Genomic DNA, 20,075 nt, shown 5'->3' on the forward strand with positions numbered 1-20,075 from the left:
GTTTTTTAAGTTAACTGAGCATTAAAAACTTCAATGGACTGTACTATAGGGACAGGTGGAGGGACAAGTGTGCCCCGTCCCCTCTTGGGGTGGGGCGGGGTAATTACTTCCCCGAGGTCATGTCCTTACAACCAGCCTTTGTCTTGCAGTGGTGAGGACTAATTGAAAAAGTCAATATGGCCGCTCTCCTCTCAAGGTTGGGTGGCCCAGTGGCCAGAGTCAACTACAGTGGTCCTTGCGTTCAGGGCAGCGCAGCCTAGTGGCCAGAGGCAATATCACAGCCTCCAGACACGGGGCAGAACTTTTCCTTCTGTCCCCATACTCCTAGTCCTGTCTTTCCATCTTTGTTCCCTCCCTAAAATGTAATCAGGTGTTGTATGCTTTTAGTTAAAAGATTTAGGAGGGGCTGGGATTCCTCTCAGTTTGAACAAATTGAAACAAAAATGTACCAGGTTTCAGAGTGATAGCCATGTTAGTCTGTATCAGCAAAAACAATGAGGAGTCCTTGTGGTACCTTACAGACTAACAAATTTATTTGGGCATAAGCTTTCGTGGGCTAAAACCCACTTCATCAGATGCATGGAGTGAAAAATATAGTAAGCAGTGTGTGCGTGTGTGTGTGTGGTGTTATACCAATAAAATAAAAACCAGCAGGATCTTATTAAAGGGGAAAAGGCAAAATACCACATTTATTGTGAATACAGAAAGAATCATAGTAAGCAGTTAGTTATAGCTATAACTTTCCATTCAATTTCATATTTATTCACACATTCATTCATACACACACACACAGGTTCTGTAAGGTTGTTACCTTAGTTACCAGCCTTAGAGTTGCTCATGCCAAGCTACTGGCCAGGTGGCCTGGACATGAGGAGGGAGCAGGGCCTTTTCAGATGCTCGTCTGATGCTCCTGGAAGTTGGTTTGCAGAATCAGACCCCAAAGTTCTCACTTTCTAGAGTCTGTTTTTATAGGAATTTCTTCCTATGCCAATCTATGGGAATTGCTTCATCATGCTGTTGCGGAATCAATCAGCAGATAGCACATTCCTGACGGCTCCGTGCTGCCAGATGTTATCTTGTTCTTTGGTTCTCCCATTCTTGAGGCTGTTGGGTGGATTCCAGTCTGTCCTCCGGGGGGGTCCTCTGGTTATTTCCACTTGATGCCTTCTTCAGCCCATGGATACTGGATTCTTAGGCTGGCACCTCCCTGATCATTCAGTTATTACCCACACCAAGCATCCATCCACATCCATCCTCTATCTCTATTTTAATCACAATTGTTAATACAACAAACGGGCGGGGAGTCTCTGGATGCTGTTTCTGTTGTTACAGAGTATTGCTTTGAGTCTCTCTCTGTGTGAATTGCTTTGAGAACAGACTGTCTTAGAATGTACTAACTCAATTAGCAGCTTGCAAGTTTCACAGATAGAGAGAGAGAAACAGTACCAAAAACCAAGAGACCTCTTAATTAGTAGTACCCTGGAATTTAAACTATGGGGAATCAAACGCATTTGTGATTTTAATACAGAGCTTCTTTAATATGATCCAACATTGTGTGTGTGTGTGTGTGTGTGTGTGTGTGTATATATATATATACACACATACATACAGCACATGAAAAGATGGGAGTTGCCTTACTAAGTGGTGGGTCAGTGCTAATGAGGCCAGTTCAATTAAGGTGGAAGTGGCCTATTCTCAACAGTTGACAAGAAGGGATGAATATCAAGAGTGGGAAAATTACTTTTGTTGTGCTAACGAGGCCAATGCAATACAGGTGGACGTCGGCCATTTCCACTCCCAGTCTATATTCAGGCCTAATTTGATGGTGTCCAGTTTGCAAATTAATTCCAGTTCTGCAGTTTCTCATTGGAGTCTGTTTTTGACTTTTTTTGTTGAAGAATTGCCACTTTTAAGTCTGTTATTGAGTGTCCAGGGAGATTGAAGTGCTCTCCTACTCGTTTTTGGATGTTACAATTCTTGATGTCTGATTTGTGTCCATTTATTCTTTCGCGTAGAGACTGTCTGGTTTTATATATATGCTGGCACATGATGGCATATATCACATTGGTAGATGTGCAGGTGAACGAGCCCTTAATGGTGTGGCTGATGCAGATAGGTCCTATGATGGTGTCCCAGTTGTCAACTCTGTCTGCATATCTATTCAAGGGTTTGTTGCAGGGATTGATTCATGGGTTAGTGTTTTTGTTGTGTGGTGTGTAGTTGCTGGTGAGTATTTGCTTCAGGTTGGGGGGCTGTCTGTAAGCGAGGACTGGCCTGTCTCCCAAGGTCTGTGAGACTGAGGAATCATCCTTCAGGATAGGTTGTAGATCCTTGATGATGCGCTGGAGAGGTTTTAGTTGGGGGCTGAAGGTGACGGCTACTGGTGTTCTGTTACTTTCTTTGTTGGGCCTGTTCTGTAGTAGGTGACTTCTGGGTACCCTTCTGATTCTGTCAATCTGTCACTAATTCTGGGGATAGATCTTTTTTAACCTACAGGTGAGGAGAGGGGTTAGGGAGTCAAAGGGTATAATTCCCTTAAAAGCAAATGTCCATTTCAGCAATTTAATGACCCCATTTTCTTTCTTTTTTATTTTTATTTTTTTCAGAACTTTTGTCTTATGTACATCTTGAACAGTGGCTCTCAAACTTTTTTACTCTTGACCCCTTTCACATAGCAAGTCTCTGAGTGCAACACCCCTTATAAATTAAAAACACTTTTTTATATATTTAACACCATTATAAATGCTGGAGGCAAAGCAGGGTTTGGGGTCAAGGTTGACCCCTCGCAACCCCCCATGTAATAACCTTGCGACCCCCTGAGGGGTCTTGATCCCCAGTATGAGAACCCGTGATCTTGAAGCTTTCCTGCCATCTTTATTGCTGGCAAACAGTTTTAATTTTTGGGGGTGGGATTCATGTTAAAATCTAAATTTTCTCCATCAAAGGCTGAGCCTTGTTTCTTTTTCATAGCTGAAAATGTATGTATAGAAATAGCATGTCATATAAGGATCATGTATCTAAGACTAGCAACCCTCACCTGGCAAAGGAGAAGTCTCTCTATTCCATAAAAATCTTGTTAAAATTAATGGCAGGTAGGAAATGGCCATAAAACACAGTAAGCTAAAAGAAATGAGACTATCTTTCTGCTCCCCTTTGTTTTTATAAGTTTAATTAATGGACTACAGAACCAAGCTTTTGCAACTCTGCATTAGGAAGAATAACTGAAGTCTAGTGGCTCTCTTAGCTCATTTGCTTCCTTCATGCCCTTTAACATGTTTTATTGTTGAAATAAACCTTTGAACACTGTTTACCTGTGTAACTAAAGATAAAGTAAATAAATACAAGATTTTATTTCTTTCCATTTTAAAATATTTCAATACAAGTAGATTATCAAATTCTCACTACTTTTGTAAATGCAAAAAATTTCTAGCCCACATGAAGTATTAGCTGCTTGCTAAACAAATCAGAGGCTAAACTCTGCTTTCTTGCACCAATGTAAGTCCAAAATAATTCAGCAGTGCTTGGGGTGAGAATAGAATTTGGCCCTAAAACTTCCTCAGAGAAGTGCAAACATTGTTTAAAAGGTTATAATAGATTAATTGTAAAAGCCCTGAAAACTTGAGTTTGTAATGAGAAATACTGATAGATGCTTAACTATAATGGTTCTGTATGGGCATACATCTTACATTTTTAAGTATTTTGGATGTTTATAAAGGCACAATTTAGGTTGACAGGTCACCTTCCTATCAGTTAATAGAATGTCATTCATCACTTATAGGAGTTTTCTTCATGTTCTGTTGATAAACCATTCTGTATTAATTTTTTTCCCTCCTACAGCCTGGCTTTGTGGTATCATTTCTATCACTGTCATTAGCCTGCTCTCCTTGCTAGGCGTGATCTTGATACCCATCATTAACCAAGGGTGCTTCAAATTCCTTCTAACCTTCCTGGTTGCTCTGGCCGTTGGAACACTGAGTGGAGATGCTCTACTCCATCTGTTGCCACATGTAAGTACCGTTCCACTCCCACACCAGGGACTTCAGGTTTTAAAATTCCCAGAGGACTATTCAACATGAACATCAACAGTTAAAGCATTGATTATTTGTTATGTTCATTGATTGAGCTGTAGATTGGGACCGTAAAGGAAATTTTAAAGCAGCGTTTCTTTAAGTTAATTTGACTCTATGTGTTTCTTAAAAAACATGGGAGTGTTAAAACTACTGAAGTATCAAGAGTGTGCTGAATTTTTCAATACATGTGGTAAATGTTGTAGAGCTCCTATTTTCGTTTCCTTTTGAAACTTCTGTTCTCAGAAATTTTGGAAGGATTCTGGTTTGAAAACCCCTGAGGGAGGGTCACAAGCTACCAGTTCCCAACTGAATATTTTTTGTGTGTGTGTGTGCGTTCTTTTAGTAACGAGGATGTAAACCTGGTTTTGGATCTTTTTTATTATAAACTGTGCCCCATCCTTCTTTTGTTTGGGTTTATATATTGTAGAAAACCTAACTCCGCAGGAGTATTACCAGGAAATGTCTCGTAAATCCAAGGAAGATGGCGTTTTAATGAGTTGCAGTACATTGACATTTATTTGAAGGGAGAAAATGGAGAGAATGTATTCTATGAACTTCCTTGGGTTCCTTGGGCATAATTCTTTTGCCCTAGACTATAAAGTTCACTTATTGTTTATTTTGCATAATCCATGATATACATGTTCTAAGGATGTATGTGTTGACAGAGTTTGGAAGTGTGTTTTGGGTTAGAGCTAAAGTTGTTGGATTGTTATTCTTGCTACTAACAATGCAGGAACTGTAAGGATAATCGACTTTTGTATGTTAACTGGTTATTTTTAGCTTAGTTAATGAGCAGGGCCAGATTCTCATTTGCAGTTAGTTTCCTTCACACCTGAGTGGTACAAAGGAGCTGAAGTCTGTCCATCTAACTGCCATGTTGAAACCTCTCTGGGGGAATGTTTCTATTGATAGCCATTGAAGGCAGGTCTTTCAGTGAAACAGTTATAATATTTGATGGATCTTTTTTGAAGGAAAGAGACTTTATTTTTTTTTAATGGGTTTTTGGTAGGTTGTTGGGGGGTTTTTTTGTTTGTTTGTTTTTTTGGCAGCACAACATCACATGTCATATGGACCTGAAGTTACTCCAGTTTACTGAAATTGAAAATTCACGTTGTGGCTTTTTTTTCCTTTCCTAATAGTCGCAAGGAGGCCATAACCACAGTCACCACGAGGACCGCGGTCATATTCACGAAAACAGGCATTCTCATGGACATTCCCATGGGCGTGGAACAGGAACTGAAAGGTTTCTGGAAAAATACGATGCAGTATTGAAAGGGCTTGTAGCTCTTGCAGGCATTTATCTTTTGTTCATCATTGAACACTGTATAAGAATGTTTAAGCACTACAACAAACAAAAGGTATGTGCCACGTTTTCTCATTCTGTATGTCATCATTTAAGATAATACGTGGGAAAATTGCATCCTATAAAAAACCCAAAGATTTTCTTAGGAAGATAAATTCTTAAACACTCTACTTGAAAAGTACTCTGCATGGTGCAGTTTGAAAGTTTTGTAAAAACTATTAGCTGTTACTCACCTATTTTCATTCTGGTTAGTAGCGTGTGAAAAACTTGACTGGGCCCTTTACTATAAGGGGTTGCTTTTCAAGCTGTAAATGACTCTGTTCTCGTCCACAAGATGTGGATATCTTGAATTGTCTCCTGCACATAACAGTCATAGTAGACTAGCAACTAGCCAAGATGATGACTGAGGAGTTCTTAAGCAAGTAAGGATCACCGCACGTTGTTCCAGTAGCGGGTGATCTGCTTGCGAAAATGTGAACCGAAATATATGGAACATTCGGATACTATAGTAATAGGGGCCAGATATGTACCTAGGTAAATAGGCTAACTTAAGTGACAGGCTGTCTTATTTTAAGAAGAGGTATTACTGGCACATTCAGCTGAGGGAGCTGTACTCCTTGTAGAGTGTATTCAGTTCATATGGTAGTGACTTGCCTGACCATAACGTGGTGGTGTACAAAATTATGAGTCCATTTACAAGGCCTCTGAATCATTAGGAATTTCTCTCCGTAAGAAAATATAAAGAATTACAGACCTTACATTTAAAACTTGAGTAGCACTCTTTCTGTAACTCTCTTCATCTAAAAAGGATTTGGTTTCCTCTCATCGTACTTTTTCACATGAAGGGCGTTTCTGAGAAAATATGGCAGAAGGGGATGAAAGTGGAATATACTGAAGGGCTTGTGCCACCACCTGCCCTGCAGCCGTGGGTTCCTCACAGTTCTTCGTGTCTGTAGCTCCCAACATGAGCTTCTCACAAACAGTGTGTCTGTCTATGGCTACAGCCCTGGTCCAGCACTTGTGACCCCAGCAGCCTGTCAGCTACACACCCGCCACACTGGCTTCCAGCAGCCTTGATTACTACCTCCAGGGTAATCCCAACACACTCCGAGTCCCGGATTTTCCCCCAAAACATGTATTCTGCACTGCCCAGTTCTTTCCTGGACAGATATTAAGGGGTCAGTGTAAAAGTTTGCTGCTTTAATTGGAGTTACCAACAATTCAGTTTAAACACAACGCTGAATTAGTTTTGATTAAAGAATAAAACAGGTTTATTTAACTGTAAAGATATAGATTTTTAAGTGAGTACAGGTATAAGGCATTGAGGTCAGAAATGGTTACAAGAGAAATAAAGATAAAACACTTCTGAGCAACTGAAACTTAACAAACTAGACTTGGTTCAAGATAAAATTCTTACCACATGTTCTCAGCAGCATAGCTTACCAGATTCTCAAGTCAGGATCTGCTCTCAAAGTCCAAAGGGCTGGTTTCTTTGTCTTCTGAAATGAAAGAGTGAGAGAGAGATAGAAAGAGAGAATGCTTGGGGTGTTTTTGCCCTTCACTTTTGTAGTTCAGTAGCCCTTTGAAATGGATCAAGTTCCTGTCTGCTGTAGGGGCGGAGACATGGAGTCTTGTGGTGAAAGAGGTTCCATGTTGTCTTCTAAAATGCTGGTTGATCTGTTCCTGCTCCCCTTCCTTGCCAAAGAATAGGTGATTGTCTGTAAACTTTTGACACCTGGTTAGAGGCATCAGCTTGTCTTTTGTCTTTGAGAAACAGATTTACGCCCTCCCAAGACTTGTCTGGTTAAACACATTTCCATCACAATTTCATGTTATGTTCACAACTTTACATATAATGTTGCAACAGACATTTCAATATGACATTGACCAGCAAGTTATTAGTTTTCAAGTGATACTTCACAAGGTGTATTTTGTACAAAGATTATTTAAAATTGCATGTAGGGTGTCAATATAGGGTGCATGGATTTACATACATCTTCCACTACGATTAATTAATTAAATCCTCCAAACTGGTGTGGAAAACTTGTGGTCCTAGCCTGTAGTATTGGTCATAAAGCACACCAAACAGGAAGGGAACAAATTTTCTTCATTAAATGCAAATTTAAAACGTGAACAAATTAAATGAATCTTAACAGTTCTGTATAGGAAGTGTCTCTTGGCTAATACAACAGGCATTGATGATGTATTCTGTGTATGAATGGTGCTAATTTAGGAAATTATACATTATTTGATTATGTAGATTTGTGGTCTATCGCTGAAAATTCCCATAATCTGTAGCAGTGATGATCTTGAATATCTGAAATTCTGTAGTTTTGAGAACCATGTCCAGAGATAATCTTACTGAATATTAAAGTAATATGTGTGACAAAACTACGGTGAACCTTCCTTTCCTTTCAGTTTTGCTACAAACTAGGCACTGACCGTTATCTGTTTCAGTCTAAACAGAAGTGGTGCAAGAAAAAACAGAAGACTGAAGAATCACCAATTGGAAGGAAGCTTTCAGAACACAAACTGAATAATAGGCCAAATGCTGACTGGCTTCAGCTCAAACCCCTGGCAGGTAGATATGAATGTTGAGAATTTGTCCTTGCCATGTAAGACTCCGAGCAAAGAGAGTAATGGCATGTAACCTATGGTTTTGTATGTTAGCACTTCCTCTCTGTAAATCTGTGTTAATAAGACTGGCATTACCTAATCAACTGTCCTCATATAAGACTGCAAGCCCCAACTGTAGTTATAGAAGCACTGAAACACTCTGCTGTGAGAGCCTTGCTGTGTTAGATGGCTTTCCTTTCTTTTAATAGAAAATGGGAATTTGGCTTCTAAGAAAAAAAAAATTTCTTTTCACTTAATTGGCAGAATGCTGATTTAGACAAATGGGTTTGAAACCATCCAGTAAATCTCCCCCACCACCTCATAATAAAAACAAAACCATTATTTTGTTTAACTGTAGAGCCTACAGCTTTTTGAATTGCCATAGCAGTAAGGATCATTCCACTTAGATTAAGGTCCGTCTCTTGAAATAGTCTCAAAATAATGTGTCAAACGGTTTGTCCAGTAATTTTGTCTGTCTACATAAACTGAATTAAGAAAATGTCAAAGAATTTTTAAGTGTTGCTTAACTTTGATTTTGAAATAATGAGTTGTCGTCTTGGCCAGTGTGAAATAACTCTTATTATGTTTATCTATTTATCATTCCTGAGACACCCCTCCCCCTCCCCCCAGCTAGGTCATTTTATCACTTTGACCTGAGCTGACACCAGCAAACTTATTGCACCTGGAACATGCTAAATACTTCCCAGCGTTTAATTCACTTTTTTCCTTGTTCTTTGTTGTTGTTGGGGCTTCCACGTAAAAAGTAGTTCTGGCACGCCTATAAAACTAGTCACACTGACGTACTACATTGTGAAACAAGCGCATATTTGTACTGCACCTTTCTTATAACTTTAAAGAGCTGCCATGTTCAGACACAGAGGTTGCTGCACTCCAGTGCTGGTTGGATGACCTGTGTGTGCGCATGCATACAGAAGTAACCAGGTTAAGTTTTCAGTGTACTTTGGCCTCAGTCTTTGGCCTGTAAGAGATTTTTATTACTCGATTCTTGACATATTTTTTTCTGCTTTTTAGCTCTGCTAAAACATGAGCTTTGTCTAATTATGTCAGTAGCAAATTATCAGGTACAAGCTAGGTCAGGCTGAAAGTGGCTCTGTGTACTGCAGATGACTTGTTGTACAGAGCAGTTGCATTGCATTTGAAATTTCTGCATGACCTGCAAACATTCCACAGTAAATAATGCAACAAAAGAGAATTTTGTTACTCCAGCTGCATGTGGAAATTCTTACTAAAGAATTAATGCACCGTGTCTCTTTCTCTGGCTTTAATACAGGTGCAGATGACTCAGTTGTATCTGAAGATCGACTTAATGAAACTGAACTAACTGATCTAGATGGCCAACTGGAATCCCCTCCTAAAAATTTTCTGTCTGTCGAAGATGGAAACAACATACACCATTCTCACAATGATGTCTCTCACTCTGTTCACGACCATGATCTTCATGATACAGAATATGATGACAACCATGGAGAGGATAAAATAGCTAGGAAACATAACCATCACTGGCATCACAAACATTCCCATCATTCTCATGGTCACTGCCATTCTGGAAAGGACCTGAAAGATACTGGGATTGCTAATATAGCTTGGATGGTAATTATGGGAGATGGCATCCACAATTTTAGCGATGGTTTAGCAATAGGTAAGTAAATACAAGGTGTTGAGTATATTCTCTATGGCTGTACCTGTCATAGGTAATTTTGGTAAAATTTCCCACTGGTGAAGCTCTATGGGTAACAGTAATATCAGGAGGATTAGTACAGATGAGGCTCCAGGTGGCCACTAGCATTTTGTTTAATCTTGCACAGAGCAGGTCTAAGTACCTTGGTGTTTAAAAATGCCAGCAGCTGTGGTATAAGCCTTGTCTACACTAATTTCAGAAAGGGGAACTACTCAAAAATGAGGAATCTAGCTAAATGGCAATTAGAAGGTACAGTCATAAAAGTGAAATGCCTGCAAGCTGCATGGAAACTTTAAAACACCATAATAAAGGCTCAAATTAAATGTATACCCCAAATTAAAAAACATAGGGGACTCTTGTTAGTTTCTACACTACAGTGGTACTCCCAGTGTCGTAAGTTGCCCATTACATTGACTTAATAACTCCACCTCTGTGAGAGGCATAGCGCTTACATCGATGTAGTTAGGGCAACTCTGTGTCCGTGTAGACACTTTGTTACTTACATCATTGTTAGCTGTCAGCCCCATGTGAGGCTGATAGCTGGGTCCACGTGCTCTCCCCCCCCCCCCCAGCTGCCCTGAAGCTGACAGCCTGAGCTGTCAGGTGGTGCTGGGCTCACAGCTGAATACCTCTGACCCCCGGTGCTGACAGCCCAAGCTGTTAGCCAGGTGCCGGGCTCACAGCTGGAATCCCCCCCTGCCCGGGAGCTGACAGCCCAAGCTGTGAGCCCTGTACAGGGCTCAGTTTCACAGCAGGAAGCCTACCAGCAGTGAAATTGATGTTCTTGTCAGTTTCACGGCTGCTATTGTTTCATGTTTTGTCTCCTGCTCCTGCTATGGGGGCGGGGTACCACCTGTGAGCCTGGTGCCACATTGACAGCCAGGGCTGGAGAGGATATGTTAAATAATAGCAGCTGTAAAACTGACAAGAATGTCAGTTTCATTGCTGGTAGGCTCCCTGCTGTGAAATTGAGCCCCATGCTAGGCTCACATCTCTGTCAGCCCTGGGGTGGGGCTCTAGCTGTAAGCCCCCTTTGGATGTCAGTGCCCACACTCCGGCTATCAGTACCCCACAGTGCTCCACTTCAGTCCATGTAAGCACTTCTGGTGAGAACGCGCACCACCAGCAGAAGAAGGGTAGTGTGGACGCCAACAGCTGAATTAATTGCTGTGGTGGCTGTAGGTTGACCTAACTTAAGTCGATCTAATTTTGTAGTGTAGACAAGCCTCTAGAGAGAGAAACTGGAACAGAAGTAAGCAGCTTTTGTGGCATTTTGGGTTCTGTTATAGCATCTTCCATCCAGATTCACCCAGAGCTTACCAGTGTCTTTGGAAGTAGGAAGTGCATTGTTCTGAATATTTCACATGGGAATAAAAATGAGGGAAAGTACTATCCAAAGTACAGCTTATTAGAGATGATTGCTGGGCTGGTTTTCTTAACACTAAGTGGCATTGTAGTGCAATAGATTCTGACTAAGTGGGCTTTGGAGTGGGTTGGGGAACATACTTGCCCACTAGATGAGGAGTGAACCAAGCTACTCATATGGCTCTCAGATAATCACTTCAAAAAGTGCTGCAGTTGGGGCTGGCAACTAAACCCTGAAAAACATATCCTGCAGTTAGACCCAAAAAACCATATTCTTTGCTGATGTCTTCATTGTGCTCCTGGAGAGATGAGAGATCCATAGAGTCATAGAGTTTAAAGACGGAAGAGATTGTATAATCTGACACTCTGTATATCACAGACCATTAAATTGCACCCAGTTACCCCTATATTGAGCCCAATAACTTGTTAGGCTTCCTTTCTGGAAAATATAGCCAATCTTCAATTGAAGACATAAAGAGATGGAAAATCCACCACTTCCTCTGTTCAGTGTTTAATCATCCTCACTATTGTTTTAAAAACCTGTGACTGATTTCTAATTTGAATTTGTCTGGCTTCAGCTTCCAGCCATTGGTTCTTGTTATGCCTTTCTTTGCTAGATTAGAGAACTCTTTAGTACCTGTTTGTTTTCTCCCTGTGATGGTATTAATACACTAATCAACCACTTCAAAATCTTCTAATGGATAAGCTAAACATATTGCTGTTTTAAGTCTCTCACTGTTAGGCATTTTTTCCAGGCCTCAAATCATTTGTGTGATTCTTATCTGTCCCCTTTCCAATTTTTCATCATCCTTTTTTTGAAAATGTGGACACCAGACCTGCATGTGGTATTCCAGCATCAGTCTGACCACTGCCATATACAGAGTTACAAAACACATCCTGCTCACTGCTCCCCCTTTTATACACAGTCATCATTTACCATTCTGCCAGTCTGTGTTAGCCGCAGATTTTATCAGCGGTGATTTTCTATTTACTTCTGGATCATTGATGAAAATGTTGATTAACATATTCATACATAGTACTCATCCTGGCAAAACCTCACCAGAAACACCCCCCGTTCAATAATTCCTCATTGAAAACTGTTTTTGAGATCCCTCAGTTAGTGAGTTCTTAATCCCTTTAATGTGTGCTCTGTTGGTATTGTATAGTTCTGTTTGTTAATCAGAATGTTGTGTGTTACTAAGTCAAATACCTTACAAAAGTCAAAGTATATTACATCTATGCAGTTACCTATATCAAGCAAACTAGTAATCTCATCCAAGAATGAAGTTGTTTGTTGGACAAGACCTATTTTCCGTAAAATCTTATTTACTGACATTACTTATATTCCTATTCTCTAATATTTTATCAACTGAATCTCATATCATTTCCATTATTTTGCCTGGGATTGTCCTCAGTTATTGTTGGACTGGAAAGTACTTAATCATCCTCCTATGACGTAAGAACATCATTCTGCTTCTTTCCAAATACGGAACAGACTTATTTATTAATTGCTTCTGCCTCTCCTGCTTCATTATTCACAAGTTTACCATTTCCATTAAGTAATGGGCCTTCACCATTGCTAGAATTTCCTAATATACTTTAACAATTCCTTATTGTCTAGCTCTGGCAGCTAAGGACTTTTCCCTGGTCTCCTTAGGCCTGGTCTACACTTTGGGGTGGGGGATATCAACCTAAGATATACAACTTCAGCTACAAGAATAGCGTAGCTGACGTCAACGTATCTTAGGTCGACTTACCTTGCGTCCTCACGGCGCGGGGTCGACTGTCACCATTCCCCCGTCGACTCCGCTTCTGCCTCTCGCCACGGTGGAGTACAGGAGTCGACAGCAGAGCGATCAGGGATCGATTTATCGCATCTACACTAGTCCCTTATACATTTTCTGCACTTCTTAACTTCTAATTTACATCGATCGCTATCCATTCCCCCCAAACCCCCCCTTTTTCCATTAGTTCTAGAGTGCTTTTTTGTTTCTAATTTCTGTCCTTGCTCCTTTGCTGTAATAGGGTTGTCTTTTAGCTAAAGTACTCTTGGCCTTCAGCTCCCGCCCAAGGGCCCTGAATTCTTCTATAATTTGGAGCAGTGGTTCTCAACCATGGATACGTGTACCCCTGGGGATACGCAGAGTTCTTCCGGGGGTACATCAACTCATCTAGACATTTGCCTAGTTTTACAACGTAAGAAGCACTGGCAAAGTCAATACAAACTAAAATTTCATACAGATAATGACTTGGTTTATACTACTCTATATACTATATGCTGAAGTGTAAGTACAATATTTATATTCCAATTGATTTATAATTATATAGTAAAAGTGAGAAAGTAAGCAATTTTTCAGTAATAGGGTGCTATGAAACTTGTGTATTTTTATGTCTGATTTTGTAAGCAAGCTGTTTAAGTGCGGTGACAGTTGGGGGTACACAATACAAATCAGACTTCTGAAAGGGGTACTGTAGTCTGGAAAGGTTGAGAACGACTGATTTGGGTAGTTCTATGTGGTGCCAAGTCAATGTGTAACATCAGCAGTGGAGATTTTCTGGATGACTTCATAATCCCATCCAATTTTGTGGTTGCATTTCATATTTTCATTCCCTGGAGACAGCACACCATTTTTTTTGTCCTTGGGTCCCTTGGTAAATTCTCTGTCTGCTCTTCTTAATATGGAGTTGCTGATGACAATTGTTTGCCTGAAGATGGCTGAACAGTCTCTGATAGTACTTGCTTCATACTGCAAGAAAAATCACCAGGTACATCTCCTGTAGCTTTCTTTTCCATTTATCCAGAGCTACATTGTCTGATAGTTGACTCGCTGAATAACTGATAACAATTTGATGCTTCTGGCTGGGTTGTATGACTCGCCCCCACCCCCTGCAGGTTCCAAATTGCCAGTCTGCTCTGGTTTCTATTCTCTCCAGTTGTCTTATCACTGATGCTTTCCCTTGTGGCATATCTGACCACAAATTCCAAATGTGGTTGCCCGAGCAGTCTTTTTTTCCCCTCTGATGTGCAGCGTTAAAACTTGCACTACCGGACCATGTATTTTCTAGTCCAGTATGGGAACAAATCTTGTCTTTCAGAAGAAAGGAAAACATGCACATCAAAGCAGATCACAACAGTTGCTCTATCCATTGTCTATATCTGCTACCTGATGTAGAGCCAGACCTAAACAGTAGGAGCTACACTCCCTCCGAAACTCTTCTATTTTCCATTTCTGTATGCTTGCTCAGGAGTTTGCCTGGCAAGTGATTTATATTAAACCTCATGGCTCAACCCTTGTTAATAGGGAGGAGTTAGGTACTCAGACTTCAAACACTCTGTCTGTTCAAAGCCACCAACACAAACAGACTTGTCTCAACTGGCCTGATCACAACCTTCATGAAGAATAGACAAACAGACTGAATGCAGTACTCACGAAGTCCCTCTGCTTCTGAGCACAGGATCTGCAGCTAGGTGTTTGCTGACAAAGGGTGGTTGTTTTTTTTGTTTGTTTGTTTGTTTTTTAATAAGAGCAAGGAGAGGTGCATTAATAGGTGACCTTTAGCCCCTCATTAACAGCTGTTACTGCCAATATCAAAGTGTAGGGGCCAAAATCTGGAGAAGTCTCCTTTCTTATCTCCAACCTCCTCCCAAAATAAGACCTGAGCTACACTAGCCATATTGTCCAAGATAGGGCACAAAAATTTTCCCGATATAATGTAGTTGACCTAACTCTCATTTTAGATGCAGCTCAGTTGATGGAAGAATTCTTCCTGCAGCCACCTCTCAAGGGAGTGGATTTACTATAGTGATGGAAAAAACCTTTCTGTTGCTGTAACAAGTGTCTACTCTACAGTGGCTTGGTTGCAGCACTGTAACTGTGGAGTTGTAGTGTTTGTATTGTACACACATAACCTAAATTAATATTGTTGTTGGTTGGTATCCAGGGGAAAAAGTAGTAAAGCAAGCAATAGCTCATGGATTAAATATTAGTATGAATTTCCAGTGTGGAAAGGAAGAACAGATAACTGGGTTGTCCCTTTCACCCACTGTTATCACCTTTGTGTGCTTTTCACATTCTTTAAAATGTAAAACTGGTGCAGTATGTTTCATGAGAATATAAACCCTTTGCCTATTTCCAGTTTGTTCTCAAGTCCATACCTTTTCCTAAAGATCTGTTTTTTCAGATGAACTGAGCAGCATGGCATGCAGCATAATGCCAATCCAGTAACTACAATGCTTTTGCACACACCTTTTACACACACTGGATACACGCTACTAAGAACAAATATTTAAAATAATAGTCACATGTAGGCTGAAAAATATTAGAATCTCTGAAAAGGGAACTCTGTACATTACCTATCTATTGATGTTTAACGTAGCCAATAAAATTAAAATGCCATTATTTGCATCTTATTTTTCCAGGAGCAGCTTTTAGTGCCGGACTGACAGGAGGAATTAGTACATCTGTAGCAGTGTTTTGTCATGAGCTTCCCCATGAATTAGGTAATTAATTCTGTAAACTTCAAATGTAGATGTTTTTGATCTCTTTGACATTGAATGAAAAGGTACTATATGAAAAATATATCCACAGGTTATCACAATAGTAATGAGGGTAAACAAAATGCAATGTGAAAACCATTAGGATGACCATTTACACCAGAAGAAATTCACATAGAGAACATGATTATAGTATGCCATTATTCAGTGTGTATAATCAGAACATTAACGTGTATTTTAGTAGGAATCTAGCGTCATCAGTATACGTTCCATTCTGTATGTGAAACTTTCAGAACGCATGTTATTAGAATGTTCTTACTGAATACATTTGAGTACGTTGTTGGTTGGTCATGTACTAGTGAATGTATTGTTCTGTCAGGGATAGGCATCTGTGAATTTCATTCAGCTAGGAGTCATAAGGAGGCTTACTATATCCACAGCCAGTCAAGCCTGTTTGATATGGGGTCCTGCAAATAGAAGAGGTGTGCTGCTGCATCACATTGCATCTGGTGATACTAGAGAAAAAAAATTGCATAGGCAAAAAGGAAAGTTTTATGAACATGACTTTTTAAACTGCAGCCATCTTGCTGCTGAACTGCTGTTTTGGCATGTGCTATGATGGGGAGTCGGTATGGATTATCAGGGTCCATACAATTCATAGTAGACTGAGTATATGGGAGAATATTTTGCTTCCTTGAAAATTAGGAGTTCCAGACAGGTATGTGTATCTGAAATCCATTGGCACTAGGATAGAATTTTTAAAGCAGTTATTCTTTAAGGCTAGCCTTATCATTGCCATTTTACAGATATTTTTTTCACCGCTCAGTATGGGTAGTGATATGTTACAGTCCACTTCTCCTTGACTATTTTCCCTTGCTGAATTACAGTTCTGCCATTTGCAGTCTTCTCCATCCTCTAGAAGTTTTGTAACTGGAAGACCTTTTGAGATACTGTTTTCTGAGGCCCTGGTTTCACTTCTAGAGATTTTTAAGACTGGGGGAAAGAATAAAATGATCATACCAGGAATTAAAAGAATGTTGGCAAGTTTTCTCTCTTTAAAATTATCCCTTTGTCTTTACTCTCTGTTCTTGCTTTCTCCAATACACCATACTTTTGTAGTAGAGGTCACTTCTAGTGTTTCAAACAAGCATATATCATGAGTGACGTGTCCAGCTAATGTCTGTTATTACCCAGAGAGGACCTAGGTAGGGGCTTGTTTGTGCTCCTCCAAGAGAGCAGTAAAGCCACAAAATACTTGTAAAGCTTTTAGAGATCTTTGGATGAAAACCACGATAGAAGTAAATCAGATTTAGCCTGCCACCGTCTCTCTGAGGCAGGTAAGAGATTACAGATGGGGTAATGCAGAAGTTTTTAGTATTGGACAACAATGCTACACACAACAGTTTAGGACAAGAAGTGAAACTGCTGGAGAATTTAAGGAATTGGAATGTATGTTATTGGAGTTAGAATTTGTACAGGATAATGGAATTAATTCAACACCTTGTCATAACCATACAGCTAAGGGTAGCCTAGAATTCCTCCTTACTTGTAAGGGGTCAAGAAGCTCAAATAACCTGGTTGGCATCTGACCAAAAGGACCAATGGGGAAAGAAGATACTTTCAAATCTGGTGGGGGGAGGCTTTGTTTGTGCTTTTGTTTTTGTGTTCTCTTGGGAAGCAGAGAAGCACTAGGTCAGAAAACTCCTCCTATAAACCATCCTAAAGTGAGTCTCAGTATTGCAAAAAGAGTAAGTAAATAAGGCAGGGCGCGTTAGATTACCTTTTGTTTTCAACTTGTGAATTTTTCCGGTGCTAAGAGGGAGGTTTATCCCTGTTTTTTGTAACTTTAAAGTTTTGCCTAGAGGGGAATCCTCTGTGTTTTGAATCTGATTACCCTGTAAGTTACCTTCCATCCTGATTTTACAGAGGTGCTTCTTTTACTTTTGTTCTTCATAATAAAGTTCTGTTTTCTTTAAAGAATCTGGTTTACCTTTTTGGTTGGTATGTTATTCTCAAGCCTTCCCAGGAAGGGGGTGTAGGACTTGGGAGGATATTTTGTGGGAATAGGAATTCCAAGTGGTCCTTTCCCTGATTCTTTGTCTAAATCACTTGGTGGTGGCAGTGTTCTGTCCAAGGACAAAGGATTTGTGCCTTGGGGAATTTTTTAACCTTAGCTGGTAGAAATTAGTTCCTGGCCAATGGGAGTGCGGAACCAGTGCTTGGGGCAGCACGCGGAACCCTGTGGGCCCCCCTGCCTAGGAGCCAGACCTGCTGCTGACTGCTTCTGGGGCACAGTGCAGTGTCAGAACAGGTAAGGACTAGCCTGCCTTAGTCAGGCAGGACCACCGACTGGGACTTTTAATGGCTGACCAGAGCCACGGTGACCCAGTGTCTTACATTCTGTGACCCAGTAGTGGGTCGCGACCTGCAGTTTGAAAACCACTGCTGTAGGTAGCCTCCTCTTAGAGCCCCAGCTCTGATGGAGGTGGAGGGCAAAGGACCTATACTGAGTTTTAAAGGATCACTCAAAATTGGTTTCAGGCAAGCTGAGAGAGTTGCAGTCAATATATGTTGCTTCTGTTGGTGCTTACTGTATGAGAGAGGAGACTTCTATATACACAGCTAAAAAGGTGGGTTAAAAATTAACAAGTACTTTTGACCTACTTTTAAAGAATAATACTGAACCATTCCACTCATGTTATTTACGGCCATTACTTGAATACATTAAGGCCAAGTTTACACTACAGACGTATATTGGTATAACACCGGCACCGACTGAAAAATCCACACCCCTGAGCAATGTAATTATACTCACCTAACCCCCCCATGTAGACAAGCACTGTCTTCATCACAGAATCATAGAATATCAGGGTTGGAAGGGACCTCAGGAGGTCATCTAGTCCAACCCCCTGCTCAAAGCAGGACCAATCCCCAACTAACTCATCCCAGCCAGGGCTTTGTCAAGCCTGACGTTAAAAACTTCTGAGGAAGGAGATTCCACCACCTCCCTAGGTAACGCATTCCAGTGTTTCACCACCATCTTAGTGAAAAAGTTTTTCCTAATATCCAGCCTAGACCTCCCCCACTGCAACTTGAGACCATTATTCTTCGTTCTGTCATCTGCTACCACTGAGAACAGCCTAGATCCATCCTCTTAGGAACCCCCTTTCAGGTAGTTGAAAGCAGCTATCAAATCTCCCCTCATTCTTCTCTTCTGCAGACTAAACAATCCCAGTTCCCTCAGCCTCTCCTCATAAGTCATGTGTTCCAGTCCCCTAATCATTTTTGTTGCCCTCCGCTGGACGTTTTCCAATTTTTCCACATCCTTCTTGTAGTGTGGGGCCCAAAACTGGACACAGTACTCCAGATGAGGCCTCACCAATGTCGAATAGAGGGGAACGATCACGTCCCTCAATCTGCTGGCAATGCCCCCTACTTATACATCTCAAAATGCCATTGGCCTTGGCAACAAGGGCAGACTGACTCATATCCAACTTCTCGTCCACTGTAACCCCTAGATCCTTTTCTGCAGAACTGCTGTCTAGCCATTCGGTCCTTAGTCTGTAGTGGTGCATGGGATTCTTCCATCGACAGAGCTACCGCCTCTCGGAAAGGGAGACTGACAGGAAAAGCTCTCCAGTTCACCTAGGAGTGTCTCCACTAAAGTGCTACCATGGCATAGATGCACTGGGGCAGCTGTGCCACTATAGTGCTGCATGTGAAGACAAGCCCAAAATTAGAAACTTTAATCCCAGGTGGATTGAATCACTTAACCAGCTGTTTCCACCCTCTTCTGCTCAGCCTTCAGTTAATTTCTGTCTGTAGAAGGCTTTCGGTGATCTATGAGCATTGGTTGAAGTGAAATTTCCCATTCTTCTTTGAGTGCTTTTCATGACAGTTCCAGTCAGGTGTGCGCCAAACGTTGGAAAGTTTTCCCTTAGCAGCACCCGTTGGGTCAGCCATGGAGCCCCCTGGAGTGGTGCCTTTATGAAGCTGCCGACCCACCCCCTTCAGTTCCTTCTTACCGCCCATGACGGTTGTTGGAACGGCATTTGCTTGCCTCGCAAGTGCTTCCCTTAGCTTGTGCGTTAGGTCTATAGTTTAGCGGTTTCAGTTTTTAGTTTATAGGTTTCAGTTCTTAGTTTAGCATAGTTTATTATATTTTTGGTTAGGGACCATGGTTCCACTCTATTCCTTTCCTTCCCTCGGCTCCGGGGCATGCCTTGGGGCCAAGGGTTTAAACCGTGTGGGACCTGTAGTAAGCCCATGCCAATTGGCAACTCCCATGATGCGTGCCTGAAGTGTCTGGGGGAAGAGCACCAAACAGACGTGCAAAATTTGCAGGTCCTTTCGACCCAGGACGAAAAAAGAGAGGGCTTCCATCTGAAACAGCTTTTGATGGAGTCTGCTCTCCATCCTCAACCTGTGTTGGAGCGCAGGGTCCCGGGGCTGAGCGAATCAGTGTGCAGCGCTCTGGCCTCAGTGTGCGATATGGCACCAAGAAGAGTCCAGAGACCCTCAGCACGC

General features: G+C 41.1%; 1 protein-coding gene across 4 annotated transcripts in view; it reads left to right on the forward strand.

The window, feature by feature from the left end:
• The window catches only part of SLC39A10 (solute carrier family 39 member 10), a 77,440-nt gene that overhangs the window by 29,794 nt on the left and 27,571 nt on the right, over positions 1 to 20,075 (forward strand). For all 4 annotated transcript variants that reach the window (XM_077829800.1, XM_077829803.1, XM_077829802.1 and 1 more), the window contains 5 exons: positions 3,838 to 4,007; positions 5,210 to 5,428; positions 7,831 to 7,954; positions 9,281 to 9,649; positions 15,474 to 15,554. In XM_077829800.1, coding sequence (XP_077685926.1) covers positions 3,838 to 4,007; positions 5,210 to 5,428; positions 7,831 to 7,954; positions 9,281 to 9,649; positions 15,474 to 15,554 — 963 coding nt within the window. The remainder of the gene's footprint in view (positions 1 to 3,837; positions 4,008 to 5,209; positions 5,429 to 7,830; positions 7,955 to 9,280; positions 9,650 to 15,473; positions 15,555 to 20,075) is intronic.

This window comes from Eretmochelys imbricata, chromosome 11 (assembly GCF_965152235.1).
Source record: "Eretmochelys imbricata isolate rEreImb1 chromosome 11, rEreImb1.hap1, whole genome shotgun sequence".
Lineage (NCBI taxonomy): Eukaryota > Metazoa > Chordata > Testudines > Cheloniidae > Eretmochelys > Eretmochelys imbricata.